This window comes from Ambystoma mexicanum, chromosome 4q, assembly GCF_040938575.1.
Source record: "Ambystoma mexicanum isolate Mex_15411 chromosome 4q, UKY_AmexF1_1, whole genome shotgun sequence".
Classification (NCBI taxonomy): Eukaryota; Metazoa; Chordata; class Amphibia; order Caudata; family Ambystomatidae; genus Ambystoma; species Ambystoma mexicanum.
Window position 1 is genome coordinate 108,682,794 of NC_090928.1, and position 17,408 is coordinate 108,700,201.

At 43.2% G+C, this 17,408-nt stretch overlaps 1 protein-coding gene across 50 annotated transcripts in view; it reads right to left on the bottom strand.

Annotated features, from left to right (window-relative positions):
- Positions 1-17,408, bottom strand: part of TRDN (triadin) — a 1,596,486-nt gene that overhangs the window by 295,672 nt on the left and 1,283,406 nt on the right. For 41 of the 50 annotated variants that reach the window (XM_069607588.1, XM_069607568.1, XM_069607599.1 and 38 more), the window contains 2 exons: positions 14,897-14,923; positions 3,178-3,225 (listed from right to left, as the gene is read on the bottom strand). In XM_069607588.1, coding sequence (XP_069463689.1) covers positions 3,178-3,225; positions 14,897-14,923 — 75 coding nt within the window. The remainder of the gene's footprint in view (positions 1-3,177; positions 3,226-14,896; positions 14,924-17,408) is intronic. The other 9 variants (XM_069607603.1, XM_069607598.1, XM_069607586.1 and 6 more) reach the window with 1 other exon arrangement.

The window sequence follows — 17,408 nt, forward strand, 5'->3', positions numbered from 1 at the left end:
CAGTGAGCATGCTCACCTTGTGGGGATGTTGGTCAGACCATGCAGTACTGTGTGGTGGTGGCAGTCATATGTTGAGGATTGTAACAGATAAGTGGATTATTAGGCATGACATGTGTTTATGTATATATGTCTGTGTGTATGTGTGTGTATTTGTTTACATTTATGTGTGAAGGCAAGTTCTTTGAATACCACATGAATGCATGGGTGAATGGGGGAGTGTATGTTGTATGAATGCATGTGAATGAAAGCATTTCTATCTCTGTGTATGTGTGTGTGTGTGTGTGTGTGTGTGTGTGTGTGTGTGCGTGTGTGTGTGTGTGTGTGTGTGTGTATCTAGGGAGCACAGTGTTACATTTAGGGGTGTGAGCTGCAGGGTGCATAGCATTTATGTTTGCTTTACACTAGATGCACAGTAAAGATTATTTAATCTGCATCAAAAATACAGCAAGCATTGCAAGTGTTTTTACATGACTATACTGGCCTACTTGTGTTGTATCAGTCTGTATATACAGTCTTACTGTGCCATGGCATTTTTTTGTACTGGACATCAAGTGTAAACATGATAGGTGTTATTTTGTGGTTATAGTGGCTTATTTGGTGGTGTCAATCCTGCCATATATCTTAGTGTGACATGATATATATGACTGTGCATCAAGAGTAAAGCAAATATGATAAGTGTTCCAACATGGCTTTACTGGCCTTCATTGGTGGTGCCTGGCTGGATAAACCTTATTAGAGTGTCATGGCATTGTATACTAGGCATCAAGGGAAAAGTAAAAATGATACATATATTTATGGCTAGAGTGGCCTACATTGGTGGCTTCAGTCTGGATATCTTACTGTTACTCAGTCTTACTGTGGCATGGCAATTGTTTACTAGGCATTAATGGTAATGCAAAAATGAGAAGTGTTATTACACGGGTCTCTCGCCTAGTATGTCGTTGGCCAGTCTGGCCCTATATTCCTAGTATGCCGTGGTATTTTTCACTGTGCATTAAGAGTAAAGCAAGCGCAATGAGTGGTATTACCTGGCTATACAGACCAGATTTGGAGGCACCAGTCTTACCGTATATTATTAGAGTGGCATGGCATTTTTTTTACTGTACATCAAGAGTAAAGCAAACATGATATATATTTTGACATGAGTTAACTGGCCTACAGCAGTGGCTCCATCCTGCATACATGGTCATATTGTGGCATGGCATTTTGCACTGGGCATTAAGCATAAAGCAAACATGCTCAGTGTTGTTGTGTGTCTCGAGTGGCCTACATTGGTGGGGCAAGTCTACATATACTTTCTTACTTTGGCATGCCATTTGTTACTGGGTAACAATGTTAATGCAATCATGATTAGTGTTTTTACCTGTCTTGAATGGCTTGTAATGGTGGTGCCAGTCTGGCAATATATACTTACCAAGGCATGACATTATTTTACTATGCATCAAGGGTAAAGTGAAGATGATAAGTATTATTACATAGCTTGATGGCCTACTTTGTTGATGCAATTCTGGCCATATATTCTTACATTGGCATGGCATGTTTTACATCATATCAAAGGTTAAGCCAACATGATAGGTTTTACTATGTGGTTTCACTGGCCAACATTGGTCGTGCCAGCTTGCATACACTTTCTTACTGTGGCATGGCATTTTCTATTTGGCATGATAAGTGTTATTGCATGGCTTGAATGGCCTACATCAGTTGTACCATTCTGACCATATATTCTTACAGTGGCAAGGCATGTATTTTGTGGCACCAGTCTGCATGTATTTTCTTACTGTCACATGGCTTTTTGTTACTAGACATCAAAGTTAAAAGCAAACAAGTGTTAATACATTTCCTCTGGTGCGATGCGCCCAACCCCACCTGAATTTGGTTATTTTCCCGCGATATGCCCTGTCACTTCTGCATACTTGAGGAAAACATTTATGCCCATACAAATAAAAAATGCACAAGCTGTCTCTATTTTCAAGAGATGTTATATCATGTATCAACTGTTCAGGGTATGGCAGAGAAGTAGATGCCACAACCTAGTTCATCTTTCTTGCCAATTGCCACTGGCATTATTCTTTTAGCACAATTACTTCTCTGAAGGTGAACTTTGCACTTTTTTCCTAATCTTTATAGGAAGTTTTCATGCTCATCATACTGTACTTTAAATGTAACTGCTTTCTTTTGTTGCCTTTAGGGTCTTGTGTTTAAATTGCCCCATTTTTCTCCTGTTCTAATACTAGAAAATAGAGTTACACTGGTGCAACATACAGGGGCCTACCAAGTGCTTCTTCCAAATTAAATGTGCCACACGTATTTCTGATGTTGGTGCCTTGTGCACAGTTCCTCCTTCCTGATATGATCATATATGGTGGCCTGGCCAGATTAGTATGACTCCTTACCCTGAATGGGGTTAGAAACATTTGTCATACTTCCCTTCGTCCTCCTCTTTTCGGAAATGTTCTCAAGTCTTTCCCCACCGCTTCCCTGTATCCTCAATTGCCCAAAATACCTTTAAACTCAGGGGTAAGAGGAGTAGGTCTGAAATTTCTATGCAGATGTGCATGCTCCTATGCCTTTTTGCAGACTAGGATTATTATGCATTTGTTATGGCTCAACAGTGATTGGCATAAGTGGGCATGCCTGTTGTCGACAATGCCAACACATTGAAGATATCTCGACTCTCTGATGTGCCTCCTTTGACATATATCCACTTCTCAAGAATCTCAGTGCCAAAGTCTACCTGTGGAATTACTTTGCTAGGTGTTTATGATGTAATGTACAGTAGCAGAGAACATGGTTTGGAGAAAAGGCAAGGCTTTATAACAATTGTTGTTTGTCCTCATTACTTGAGATGTGTTATCCATCAGTGAATGCAACCGACATTTCTTTTGTAGACCTGCCACAATGCATACACTTCAACTATTCAACTAAAACTGTGCAAAAAAGCATTGTCCCATTGTGAAGCGACTGGAATTGTATCTCTGCTTTTTATATCAAATGTAATTTTGTAGGTATATTTATGAATTGTTTCAGCATTGTATATCTCTGCATCTTATCTTTTATAGTGTTAAAGGTTATAATTAACCATAGGACATTTATTAAAAAATTAAAAATTAAAAAAAGAAGCGACTGCAGCAGTAGTGAAAATGGCTCTAAATCACCCTAAATTTGATGAAGATGTACCTGGTTTTGCGTGGATGACATCCTTTTTCGATTTTGCAGTATCTGGCTCTGTAAATGAAAAACATAATAATTAATTCACCATAGTCTATATTAATTAGGTTACTTGAATGTGTGGATTTGGTCACTTTTGTATATGCGTTTAGGCATTTCAAAAATTGCACTTGGTGATATGATTTGATCTATGATATGATTGCACTTAGATTGTCACATGCACTCTCTGTCAACCCACATTGAATGTTTTGCCTCAATATGGCACTCTATGCACTAGTGTACCATGCTGTGGCATGCTATGTTTGCATCGTTATGCAATGTGTGTGTGTCTGCATGTGTGTGTGTGGTGTGTGTGTGTGCGCGCGTGCGTGCCATTATGCAGTCCTTGTAAAGTTGTGTTATGTTTCAGATTTGTAATTCCCAACCCTACTACCTTAGAGGTCACCCAGGTGTCTCCACACTAGCCCCCCCACCCTCCTCATGGCAATCAACCCTTGAGATATAGCAAGTCCCTTCACAAATCTCGAACCAACGCAAATCATATGCTGCCAATTAAAGGTAGGCTTCCAATATAGGTGCGATAGTCCATATAATACAGTGAGCACCTGGGCCTGGAAACAAAGGTCTAGGAACCTATAGGTGACCCCGAGCATCCTTTTACATTGGGTTGGTGTATTGTAGTGCTCAGATATTGGGGTCCTGCTCACTCTGATGCAAGCCATCTTACTGTGGTGACTTTGAAAATCAAATGCACGAGATGTACTGCAGGAGTACAAACAGCAGCACGCACCACGTGACTAAGAGCAAACCATGATGTATCACAATGTAATGAAACACTACAAAGCCACTTCGCAGTGTAAGATGTCTGGCACACATGCAGCCCTGCTGCAACCTGGTAAATTGTAAACTTCTATGAGAATCGATCAAACTATTTTATTTTTTAACCCCCTCTTACTAATGTTGATTATTTGTCCTGTGTTAACCACCTCTTGCCCTCCTCCATAGGGTGGATTCCCCAACCCCCATTGCCCGTTACCCCAGAACCCCCTGCTGCCCCCCGGGGCACATATTAGGCAATGGTATTCACAATTTAGAAATGACATCCTTTTCTGGAATAGTTGGCTTTGCTCATTTCTGGAAAAAATGGTTTCGAATAAACTGGGATGCCCCAATTCCACCAGTTCACACAATAAACACACCATCATGAATGCATAATTTCTAACAATCTGAACACTTCACATTTGAAACATGTCATCTTCCTGTAAAAAACAGTATTGCTATTTGGCCACAATGCAAATCTAACTAATTAAATGAGACACATATTGAAATTCCATTTGCTGTACAATGTAAAGGGAGGCTGTATGTTGTACATTTTAATGTGTTTGTTTGCTTGCTGCTCCCGACAGCTCTACCCTGAGTCTTCCGTTGATAAAATAGGAATATATGTACCCGATTTCCTCCCTTTGGGGTTGGCGATCAATTATAACAAATGAGTGTCATCGCCTTAAATGCTTGATAGGCTCCCATCACACTGCGTGTTAGCTCTGGTGGCAAGCATTTCAGCATCACAACACAACTGCATCCTAGTTATTGCCTTATCGATGAGAAGTGATGCCACGGTTAGATTGTGTGCAGGATTTTGCATAGATATTGACTGTGTTGCATGTTTCACAAAGCAGCACAATGCCGCTTAAACACAAACTGAAACATTCACAGCTCAATGTAAACACAGCTCAAAGAGTTTTTACTCAGTAAGTCTCCGATCTGTGGCCCGTTGTCAGGTGTGTAAATATAGGACAGGCCAATCCGTTCGGCACAGCGCACAACATCTAGCATCCGTTATTGATATTCTTAATGGAGATCGGCTTGCTGTGGCTGGTTCCACCACAATGAATGTAAACCAGTGCATAACCAAAATACCTTCAGCTCTCCCTCCGTAAATACCTTACCTCTCGAGTTCTTTGCTCCTCCACCTCTAACTCCCTCAGGATCAGTCATTTTTTTTGAGAAACAAGCTTGGGGCAGATCTCTGTCTTCGGCTGGGGCCTCCCTCTGGAACAGCCTCCTTGCCACTCTTAAACTTGAGGAGAACCATCTCCGGTTCTGCAAGCACCTCAAGACCTTCCTCTTTGCTTCTTCGTTCTCTCCTCCTCGCCCCTGCTGATCTGTTCTGTCCCGGCATCGTGCACCTGGTCACCCTCGACTTTCGGTCTCAGGTACCTGACCCTGCACTACCTCCTGGCAACCCCTTGCACTGTCTGTATCGGTAACCCTGCAGCCCCCCGCGCCCCTGTTTTTCTGCACTTACCTGGCACACCCTGTCTGCTGCCTTACACGTAGCACTTGCCAATTGCTGGCTGCACTACCACTGTTTGTTGCTCTTAATATTTATTTATTTATCCTTTATTTATGTTTTTTTTTTATTTTCACCTTGCTCAGCACTTTTCTCCCCCCTATGCAATTTCCCCTTCTTCCTCTCCCAAGCACTTGCCCGTTCTCAATGTCACTGGCCCTAGTAAAATCGTTTTATTTTGTTCTCCCTTGTTTCCCTTCCTTGCCTTGTCGTGCTCTGAAACACTTGTGTACGAGCGCGATACAAATAAAATATCAATATCAATACAAATAAATATCAATTTATAATACCAGTGTGATCGCTCCTTAAAGAAGTCAGGGAGCTACATGCTTGCTGCTGCGATCTGTGTTCACATTGCATGTCACAGTTTCAAATTCCAGCTTGGCTGGCTAAGCTCTTACTTCAAAGGTCAGGAGTGCACTGCACAGAACACACAGCATGTCCCAGCTACACACTGGAGCAGAGTTGCCCACAGCACAGCCATGCTAAGCCATTCCATATTGCTATGGTTATGCATCATTGTAGTACAGCCTGACAGAACGGCTTGTCCGTTCACCCAGGGCTTTGTCGCACCCTTCAAATGAGGCAAACAGAAAAGCAGGATTCCCTGTCTTCTAGAGTGCGGGAAACAAAATATAAAAATCTGAAAAAAGCTAATCTAGAACAATGGATCAACACATCAGTTGAAACAATTTCATATCTGTACACAATGTAATGTTTTCAATTCATAACCATCAACATTGCATCATCAGTGCACACAATAAAGTTAAAACGCACAAAGACATTTGAAAAACGAATACCATGTCTAACTTAGTAAAACTACCTGGTATTAGCCTATTTGACCTAAAACAATTGACCTAATGACCAATTTGATTGAATTTTGCATGGGTAATTTGGTCTAGGAGCAATTTGGTCACATATATTGTAAAATACCAACCCTGTAGAGCGGGGGTTGCAAGGGTGTCTCCCGTTCCCCATGTTTGATACTTTGCAATTTTGGGGGTGCAGGGGTGTTCCCTGCTTTCTTAAAATTGGAGGCGGGGAAAACAAATTAATGTGTATTAAAGTTGGGGCCCGAGCAAATAAATTGCGGTCAGTTTGCTTTGATAAAAAGAAAATTCGGTCAAACACACCCAAACCAAACTACCTACATAATACATTTACAACATAGTACAGTCTGACAGAACGGCTTGCCCATCCACCCACTGCTTTGTCAGAGCCTTTAAATGATGCGCAAGCTCCAACACTAACAGTTCTGCAAGGGTCCTTTCCCGACTGAAATGGCAACCTGAGTGGTGGGAGGAGCACATGCGCCCCCGGGATTAGTTTGTGCACATTTTTGGGATGCACCAGGGCTTTGTTGCTAGTTTGCAAGCTTTGTTAATGTGAATCACGTGCACGTGCAATAGAGGTGCCCAGATACGTAAAGGAACAGTAATACAAAATATATGCACTGGGCTTGTATGGCATGGATTGCCTAATAAACATGCTGTATTGGTTAACATTATGCAATACTCCTGAACTCTCAGTTTATCAAGAGGGTTTGTGTGATCTTTTATCCCAGCAAGGGGTTACTGATCTCCCATGGTTTTCTTTCATTGAAGAAATGGCAAAAAAACGGAATTCACCTTTTTTGTGGTGGAACCCCGCTAAATTGGATTATAAAACTACAGTGAGAAATACCTAAGATCTGTGGAACTCTGGAGAACTATGTAAGCGACAAGAAAGTAGTAGCACAATTTATGGAGATGAAATGTAACTTCTCCCTGAAAAAGTGCTTGATATCTCTTGTAGGAAGAAAGTGAAGACTTAGATGGTTAAATTTAGATTGGGAATATTGCCTGTTCAACAATAGGTTTCTCGTTGGAAGGTAGGTTGGTCGGTCAGACAAAAGTAAACATTGTACAGTGTAGGTTGAGGATGTGCAGAATTTGTTTTGTATTTGCCCTTTATATAAGAATCCAAGAGGATCCTATTTAAGACCACTGTTCATTGACAAAAAAGTAAGGACTATTAAAGAAGCAAATAGGCTGCTGAAAACAACAATGGATGACAGGTGCCTAATTGCAATTATAAAATACTTGGAGGCCGCATATAGGTGTTACGAATGACATTTTTAAAACCAGTATTATGAATTTCAAGGATTGTTTTTAAGTCTATTGTATGCCTTCAATTTTCTACGTTGTGAAGGCATGGGATTTAATTAGAGTTTTGATTGTTGTATTGTATTGTGCATGGCTTTTTGATGATGAATTGAACTGTAACTTGTATGGCTTTTAGCCGAAATAAAGGATTGATTGTCAATACAAAATATTGAGACTTTGTTTATCGCAAAAAGCAGCACTTGCCTAGGATTTAGATTAATGCAAATGAAACTCACTTCCAGGCCGTTTCATTTGGAACAGCCTGTTGTATTGTTTACTCTGTAATTAGCAATCTATGTTCATGCATGAACTGTATATGATATGGCATGGACCATAGAGATGGAAATGGAAACACCAAGTCCCCTTGAATGAGGTCTTTCCAAGGACTGACGTCCTTACAGAGGGAGGAAGAGGTTGAAATAGAAGAAGTAGACCCAGATAGGTGAGGAAGAAACAGTAGGATAAGCCCAGACCATTGAGGGAGAAAGAACAATTGAGCTCAGAAATGGACAGGACCTCCAATGACTCTCTGTGACACAAAGCAAAACTTTGATGCTCAATTATTCCCCAGAACTCTCTTTTTAAGGAATATTTATACGATTTTTGACAAATTATTTGACATTGATAAAAAGAAGGTATTTCCATGAAAATATTGAATGTCGCACAGCTCCTTGTTCCCAAATCATCATTTACTTTAAAAAAGAGAGATTTAAATAAATAGGGATAATAGTTACACTTTAAATTGAAATATTTAGATCATTTTTACAATATCATGAATGGAATATTTTGTATGCTTGAAATTGGTTAGGTTTATGTGTAGAATTATTTGTAATTTGGAAACTGTTTGTGGATTGAATAGCGCATCATGTTTCTTGCAAAACCAAAAATGCACTTTAAATTTAAATTACATTAAATTAAAGAATATGTAAAAAGTAAAATCATGAAAAGACCTGGCAGACCAAGATCAATGGCAGGATTTGGCCTACATATACTTTGTGATATGATATGATATGGTATGGCATGTATAACGCGCCTAAGCACAAGTGTTTCAAGGCACGATGAGGCAGGGGGGGGGACAAAGGGAGACAGACAACGATCTTACTAGGACAGGTGTCAGTCAGATCATGTAAGTGCATGGGAAGAGGGGTAGGGAAAGTGCGAGGGGCAAGGGAGAGGGGAAGGTGCAGTACATGGGGTAGTAGAATAATAAGATAAATAAATAGGTAGCAAGTGCAAAGTAAGTGCAGACAAGTGCTGGGAGGGGGGCTGTAGGGATACAGAGACAGTCCCGCGGCGCAGGGGTTGCCAAGGAGGCAGTGCCAGGGGCAAGTGGCTGGGCCAGGGACCGAGATCAGTGAGAGTGGCCCAGTGCAGATTCAGTGCAGTTTCAATTAGGAATTTAGCAAGGGAGAGGGGGAGAGAAAGCAGAAGCAAAGAGGAAGGTTTTGAGGTGCTTCTGGAACCGGAGATGGTTCTCCTCAAGTTTCAGGGAGGCAGGAAGGCTGTTCCAGAGGGAGGCCCCTGACGCGGAGAGAGATCTACCACCAACTCGTTGCTTGGAGATGCGGCTGACCCTGAGGGAGTTGGACGCAGATGAGTGAAGAGCTCAAGAAGGTAGATATTTAGGAAGAGAGAGTTGAAGGTATTTCGGCCCCAGGCCCCAGAAGCCCTTGTGGACAATGCAGAGGGTTTTGAACTTAATCCTCGCAGCCACTGGGAGCAAGTGAAGAGATTTCAGTCCTGGAGAGATACGGTCCCTGGCTTGAGGCCAAGGACAAGTCTCGCAGTCCTGTTCTGGATGAGTTGCAGAGGGCGGAGAGTAGAGGCATGCAGATTTAGATAGAGGCTGTTACAGTAGTCCAGCTTAGAGAGAACCAGGGCTGTGGAGGCAGGGAGCTTCTGGGGGAAGGAGAGGAAATGAAGAATACCTCTGAGGAGGTGCAGCTGGTAGTGTGACTTCTTTGAGACGTCAGAAATGTGAGGAGAGAAGGAGAGTGTGGAGTCAAAGATGACCCGAAGTTTTTTGCCTTGCAGGTAGGAGCAGGAAGAGGGCCAAGAGAGGCTGGCCAGAGAGCTGCAGGGAAGGAGGGAGTGGGTGTGCCAATGAGTATTATCTCAGTCTTACTGGCATTAAGGCAGAGGTCATTGGCGGCACACCACTCCTGGATAGCAGACAGACAGTCGGAGATGAGGGAAGGAGAGGAGGAAGCTGAGGGTAGCCTGAAAATTAGCTGGGTATCATCCGCATAGCACTGAAAGTTGGGACAGAGAGCGGCGATGCGGTGGACAAGGAGTGCCAGATATTGGTGGAACAGCCAGGAAGAGAGGTTAGATTCCTGGGGACACCACAGGTAGAGAAAAAGATGTCAGAAAGGAAGGACTCAAGTTGGACCTGGGAGGGTCGATTGAAGAGGAAAGAAGTCAGCCACGCCAGAGCCTGACCAGTGATACCCAGGTTATCACAGAGACGGTTGAGCAGGATGGCATGTTTGACAGTATCAAAGGCAGAAGAGAGATCAAGCAAGATGAGAACGCAAGGGCTGTTGGAATCAAGGTTGGAGAGCAGGTCTTCATGGATATTCAGGAGAGCAGTTTCCGTGCTTCTGGCAGCTCTGAAGCCCGACTGATGGTCATGAAGACAACCCACAGATTCAGCGTGGAGATTAAGCTGGGAGATGGTCAGTTTCTCCAGGAGCTTGCCCAGGAAGGGAGTGATGGAGATTGGGCGATAGTTAGCCGGGCAGAAGGGGTCGGAAGAGGGTTTCTTAAGAAGAGGGTGCACAAGGGAGTGCCTAAGGGGGGATGGGAAGACTCCAGTGGCGAAGGAGTGATTGCAGAAGTCAGCCAGGGCATGAGCCAGGGAGTCGATGTGGTCCTTGATAGTTTTGGAGGAACAGGGGTGAACCTGTTTCGATGAGACTTTCATAGATCTGACTTGTCTGGAAACCTTGTCAGCAGAGAAAAGGGGAAAGACAGAGAAGGAGGGAGGAAGGGTGGCTGCAGAAGGGCCAGAGGAAGAGCAGGGAATAGTGGGAGGGAGGTGATAGGAGGAGAGTGAGGACAGGATGTCCTGAGTTTTTGAAATGAAGTGAGAAGCCAGTGCCGTGCAAAGGGCCTGGGAGGGGACAGGAGAGGTAGAGACTGCGGCAGGATTGGCCAGTTCCTTGCAGATTATAAAGAGTTCAGCCGAGTTGTTAGATGCTGCAGAGATGCAGACATGGATATGGGCTCTCTTCTTGGTGAGAACGGAGAGCCGGTATTGAATTTGCAGCAGGCGGCAGGCCAATATGTCAGAGGATGAACATGAAGCACGCCATTTCCTCTCGGCCACCCTGCACTTGCGTTTTAGGGTGTCGAGATCTGAGTCAAACCAGGAGTTACACTTGGCTTTGGGCTTCAGGCGGATTCTCATGACAGGGGCAAGGATATCAAGAGTATCAGATATAGCAGACTGGAGCGTGGAGAGGGCTGTGTCAGGGTGAGAGTCAGCCAAAGGGGGAGAGGGGATGAGAAGGTGGTGGCGAAAGCCTCAATTGACACGCGCTTCATGGGTCGGATGACCGAGAAGGAGGGTGGCAGTGATGAAGGTGGCTTGACCTTAGGGAGGGTGAGGTGGGAGGATAGGAGAAAGTGATCACTCCAGGAGAGAGGAGTGGAGAGAGGGACAGAGAGGGGAAGGTCAGAGGAGATCAGAGCGTCGAGGAGGCATCCGGGTGGATGTTGAAGTCTCCAAGAAAGAGGAGTTGAGTGGTTGAGGCCAGGAGTGAGGAGGAGAGATCCGCCCACTTGGAGAGGAAGGAAGAAATCTGACCTGGTGGCCGATAGATAGTAGCCACAGTGCCACATGGAGTGGTGTGAAGTTATGTTGTTATGTTAAATCTCTGTTTTAGTTTTCTTTCTGGATACAAAATTACACATGGTTTCATTGCATATTGTGGTGGCAAACTTGGCCAGGTAGAATGCTTTACTTGCGGTCTGTTTTTATATTAGACCTGAGTTGACAATGGCTTGTTGTTAAGTCATGTGGGCCATAAAAGCTTGGAGGTTCTCGTCAGTAGCGGTTGCAGTACCTGTTAATCCTGGATGATTCTGCATACATGCCCCCCCCCCAAACATTATGCATATCCTCAAAAAGTAGTATAAATGAAAGGAGTGCAAATAATGAGCTTGTTTCATTTGCATTACTTTTAGAAATGCTAGGGTCAACGTATTCACAAAGATGAAGTGCACATTTCTTGGGGACTGTTTTTCAAAAGGTGAGGTGGCCAGCGATTTGCATACACTAGTGTTGGGAGGGTCCTCCTGACACTGATGTATGACAAGTTTGCATGTGCTAAGGGTGCATTTCATAGTGATGGGCTCTTATGTTGCCTGTCACTTTGAAATGTAAACAAAGAACTAACAGCTTTTCTATCCCTGTTTTGGGGATAGAAAATCAAGAGTGACTGCCGGGGTTTAACACGTGGGAGTCACACTTCAAGAGAAAAGCATGATAGGGTCAGAAATGACTGTCATGATTTGCCCATCCCCCTCTGCCTTTTCCCATCAGGAACAGGGGAATGTGCCTCAATTCTGCACATTTAAAGGACACCCCCTTTGTGAATTCGGGATGTGCTTTTAAATGTGCAGACATGGCACCTGATACGCAAACGCGTGAGTGAAAAGAGGCATCTGATTTAGCGCAGCTTGCACTCGTTCAGATGCCCTTTGTGAATCAGGAACCTCCTTTTTTAGTGGAAGTGATGACATGTGCAAGTACAGCTCATCACTTGCACCCCTAAAATGTTTTGAGAATATGGACCCTTATCTCTGCCGTGTACCTAGAGGCCCTTGATAACCTCAATGCAAGGAGCAATCAGAATGAACCTGCAACATTGTGCAGTTTGTTCTTTTCTCCTACTAGGTTAGTAGCCTATTAAACAATCTATTCCCCAAAAATAAATATACTGTCAAGTACTCCCATCCCACCAGCGGGCACCCACTGAAGCATCACAGACCCTCACTTCCTCATCTGATCCACACTGCAACAAAGTCTCAAAATGAAGGGAAGGTTGTTTTCTCGACGGGGCGGAGAGTTGGTGTGGCAGGTTGCTCCCTCCCCAGGCCATTGCACTGCAAACAAGCTAAGCTAGCCTTCACTGCACTAAGGCCCTAACAGATCCAAAAACTTTAACTTTATTAAATGCAGTCTTGACTTTTTTACTTTATTGTTTAAAACACTGTACATAGGAACACGCATGTTGGTAGCAATCCCATTTCTAGATCCTTTACAGTTAGAAGATGAGTGTGAAATTACCATAAACCATTGGGAAAGAGCATTACCATGGATGCAATGACATACATGGGGTGGTGTAGGAATCAAAGGAGGTGGAAGAGTGCATGGAAAGTGAGAGGGAGTCTAGAACCAAACCATGGTAGAGTGTGAGAAGGAACTGGGACAAGAGGAAGTCTAGAATAAGACACAATGCTGGTGGGGAGAAGGGGAAAGGTGGTGACGGCAACTTCAAACAACTTTACATTATCCTTCCGGGGTCCACTAAGAGGTAGATCTCGGTTGCCATCTTGCAGAGGATCCTAGCAAGGGCAAGAAGGGCAAGAATGGCAAATGGGTTTTGTTTTTCTCATATGCCCTTCACCAGGATACCCTCCACCCACGTGAGGCTGCATTGGTCATTTTGATAAGGTTGACTGGTGAGGGGCAGCCAAAAGGATCCAAAACTCTTTCCTGTAGTTGATGTCACTGAAAGGTCTTCTTAATGGATGTATGTGGTCTTGCCAGGCCAAGTGAGCTTGGCAGTATGATGAAAAGCTTTTTGTTTGCATTTGTTATCCAATAGAGCATTATATCGCTGAGGTCCACACTACGGTGACATCGTATTTAGACCTCTGAGCAGCAGAAAGTGTGGGAGATGTCTAAGGGTAGGGAGTGGACCATGATGGCTCAAACAGTCTTCAATACTGCAGATAACAATGTCATGAGGACAGTGGGCTTCTAATACTGTGTGCTATGACTGAGGTTCCTGTGAATTAAGTGAGGGTTGTTGGAGGTCACACGGTGGCCCCAGCGGCCCTGGTCAGTGTGGTCACCATTTCGAGAGGCTCTAGGTTTACTGCAAAGGTGTGCAAGGACCCCAAGTAGCTGAAGGTCACAGGCACCTCGCAACACCTGTAGACCTTAGAGTGGTAGGAAGGTTGTGTGGCAAGCGTCGGTAGGTAGAATGGGGGCTTCCATGGTACAACAGTGATTACTACAATGTCCATGCAATCCTCTGTCCTCTAGGTGATGTTGTGCTGGTTGCTGGCAGGTTCTTGGGAGGGAGTTGGCTGACACCTGTATGCCCAGTAAATGTAGCCACAGTGATGTTAAAAGATTTCTCCAATCCCTTAAGCATTCTAGACACTCTCCATGTGTTAACTTTCAGCCAGATCCCAAACCAACACCATCTGTCACTTACTCCAAAATGGCAATTGTCATTACTTACATCTGGCAATAGTCTACAGCTCAGATACCATTCTCATGTAGACATGCACATTTCTAAAACCTCACTCTGTGATACCAAGATCCAGAGGAGTGTTATTTTTGGGTTTCAGGCAGAAAGTAAACATATTAGCCGAAACACGGTCATCCGCGTGCTTGAGACCCTTTAATGGATTCTCCCTGGCAAAATGAGGGTGTTGTTGTCTTCCAGAAGTAAGGCCTGCAATCTAATGCATTCCTCCACCAATGGATGGCCATGAAGCACTTGGTTAGATATAGGACCTGCCACTCTTTGGACTGATAGAAAGAGTGATGGTGCATTTAGTGAAAGGGATGTGTTGTTTAAGAGTGATGATGTGGCAGTACTTGTAAAGGAGTGAGTGTAGGTCCCTGGAGACTGCAAAGAACTCAATCCATGGCATTATATTCCTCCGCATTCGGCCAGAATCAGGGTTTCATCGGCAACTTTGATACTTAAGATGCCCTCTTTGATCTGTGACTGAGATGGAATTAATGGAGTTTAATAACCTCTCTAATGCAGAGGCTTCGCAAGAATTGCAGGTAATTTAGAGTGCAGCGCTCATCAAAGTTCAGAGCAGAGTCAAACAATGGCTATTGGGCAAATGCAAAAGTGTTATAAACCGACAGTGCAAGCTGAGTGCAGGCATTGAGCAATAGCAGAGGCACATATAGTGGCCGCGGCTCCAGGGCAGCATGCATATTTGCAATGGTGCAGTTTATCTGTTGACATACTTGCCACTTGTGGCTTGGTGACCGACACTGAAAGAAAGATGGACATTTAACTGTAAGGATTGTGAGAGCAGAGCAGCTTTTGACACGTGTGAAACATGAAGAATGCATCTGAAAAAGGAAATGTTTTCATTTCACCAGGGTAAAGCTCTTTGAAGACCATGCACCCCACAATCCATGACATTTACGAGTTTAAGATTTGGGGCCATATCTCCCTGTTTAGAATTTCCATATCAATGAACAGAAGCTCACACACAACTTAAAGGAACAAGTGTTGGGGGAAATTCCTCTTGAAAAACATAATTTGCCACTGCAAAGATTTTCAATGCAATGATTAGTTTCCTCATGCATGCAACACATTGTGGTGATTTTAGTGCTTAATTTGTGGGGGTGTTTGCAAGGGCTTAGCCCTGGCACTTATTTTCTCAGACACAGTTTGATTATGATGTGGTGTTTTGGCAACTTTATTTTTGCTGCCACTCACATAGCAAACACCTATAGAATCAGAGCAGAATATACATGATGATTGTGTTTAAAGGCACACTTAAACATGTGTCTCATGTCAATACACAATGAGTATGTTATTTTATGTGTATGTTGATTGGCATTTGTAAATCACACTTCTGTCGTTGTGAGTACATCCTCCAACGAAAATAAGCCGTTGGGAGTTGCAGCTTTAACCCCAGATATATTGACAACATGGGGAGCAGCCATGTGTGGTGGCAACGGTGGGCAGGGAGCTGCCCATCCTGATGTGTCATGGGCGTGGTAGAAATTATTTGAGCCCCAGCACTTCTTTTTTTTTACAAATTAAGAAGTGTGTAATTTGGCAACTTTGTATAGCATGTATCCCTCGGGCCATCTAAATCCTGCTGTACAGATAACTTTCTTAAGAGCACCCATGGATACGCACTCCCCAAGGCCCTCATTATGAGTATGGCTGTTTGATTAAACACAGGCCACACTTTAAATAATAGAAGTTAATCGAATGCAGAACTCAAACTGCTAATAATGGACCATTTAAAACATGCAGCATTCACCTGGAAAACAGCATGAAATAAATATCTAATGGCGTGTACTGTGGTGTGCGTTATTGGTAATTCATACACAACCTGTTTTTGACCTAGACAGGATCCTCATAACGCGGTCCTCTGCCTATAAACTGAATAGTAATTCACAATAGAATGCTCACAGCCCAGCCAAACAGTCTCTTGGTTTTGAGAGAGTTCTTGTTGGATGCAAGTGTGCTTTGGAAATATTGCAGCAAACACTCTTGTGGCTAGACAAACAAGAACTCAGGCTGTATGCCCAGTTTTAACATTGGAATGTTGGCAGGCCATTGCAAACAATGGATGAGCAGAGGGTACTACAAACTGTTATAAAGTTTGATGTTTCTCTTCCAACATTCCTCCTCAGTGCTTAGTGTCTCCCAATGACAATGCTCCAGAAGGGCAATGCTCCCTGGAAGGGTCCGAACACCTTCTCCAACTGCTTTCTTTTGTTTCTGACCTGTTGTTAAGATTTTTTTGCGTGTGACCCCTTGAGGTAGTATATTGTCAAATTTAGTTTGCTTTGAAGTCCAGCATTTAGATTTAATGGTCACTGTTCTCCGTGCCTTTTTTGAGTTAATTTGTTTATTTATTTATTTATTTTTAATTTATAATGCGCCAGCATCAGGGCCCAGAAAACAAAAGGAGAAACAACCTAAAAACAAAGAGGCTAGTCAAAAAGAGCTGCTTTCAATCTTTTCCTAAAGGATAAATTATTTCTTTCTGAAGTTGAATCTTTTGGGAGGTTATTCCACAGATGTGCCGCCTGTACCTGGAAAGATCCACTCGTCTACTCTTCGGGATAGCCCAACGAACTGAGTCGCTGGGTCTGTTATTTTGTTTTTCACAGTGTCACAATCGGGTTCACTGGAATGAGACGAGGGAACTTTGAATAAGCATAGCTATCTGATTATAGGCTCCATAAGCAGGGGTCGGCTTTAATCTTACTTTTTTATAGATTTCCATACGTATTTATTACTGAAGTGTACTTTTCGCTGCTATGTGTCCTTATTAGTATATTTTCTTTTTGGAGCACATCATTTATCTCATCTATGCTGGAGCCTGGGGACTACACCAATATCACACAGAACCAATAAGTGACATTTGCTTCATGCTGGTATGTTCCCTTCACCTCTATTACATTCATTATGCACATTAGTCATGTAGTCTCTCCTGTGTAGTTTAATTAAAACTGTGATTGGCAATGTGGCATGGATTTTTACCATGGGCAAGCAGGATTTGTTACAGACCACATTGGTGGTGATGATTATAATTTGTGACCCATCAAAATGTTTCATGCATCGACCACATGATGATGGCTATAATATGGTCCGTATAGCAATATAAGATAATAGCTGCAATATGGGCGGTATATAATGACAATGTTGACATCAGGAGATAGATTAGATAGGTTAGATTGAAATCAATTCCATTATCCCCATACCTTTGCACATTGTCCAAACTTT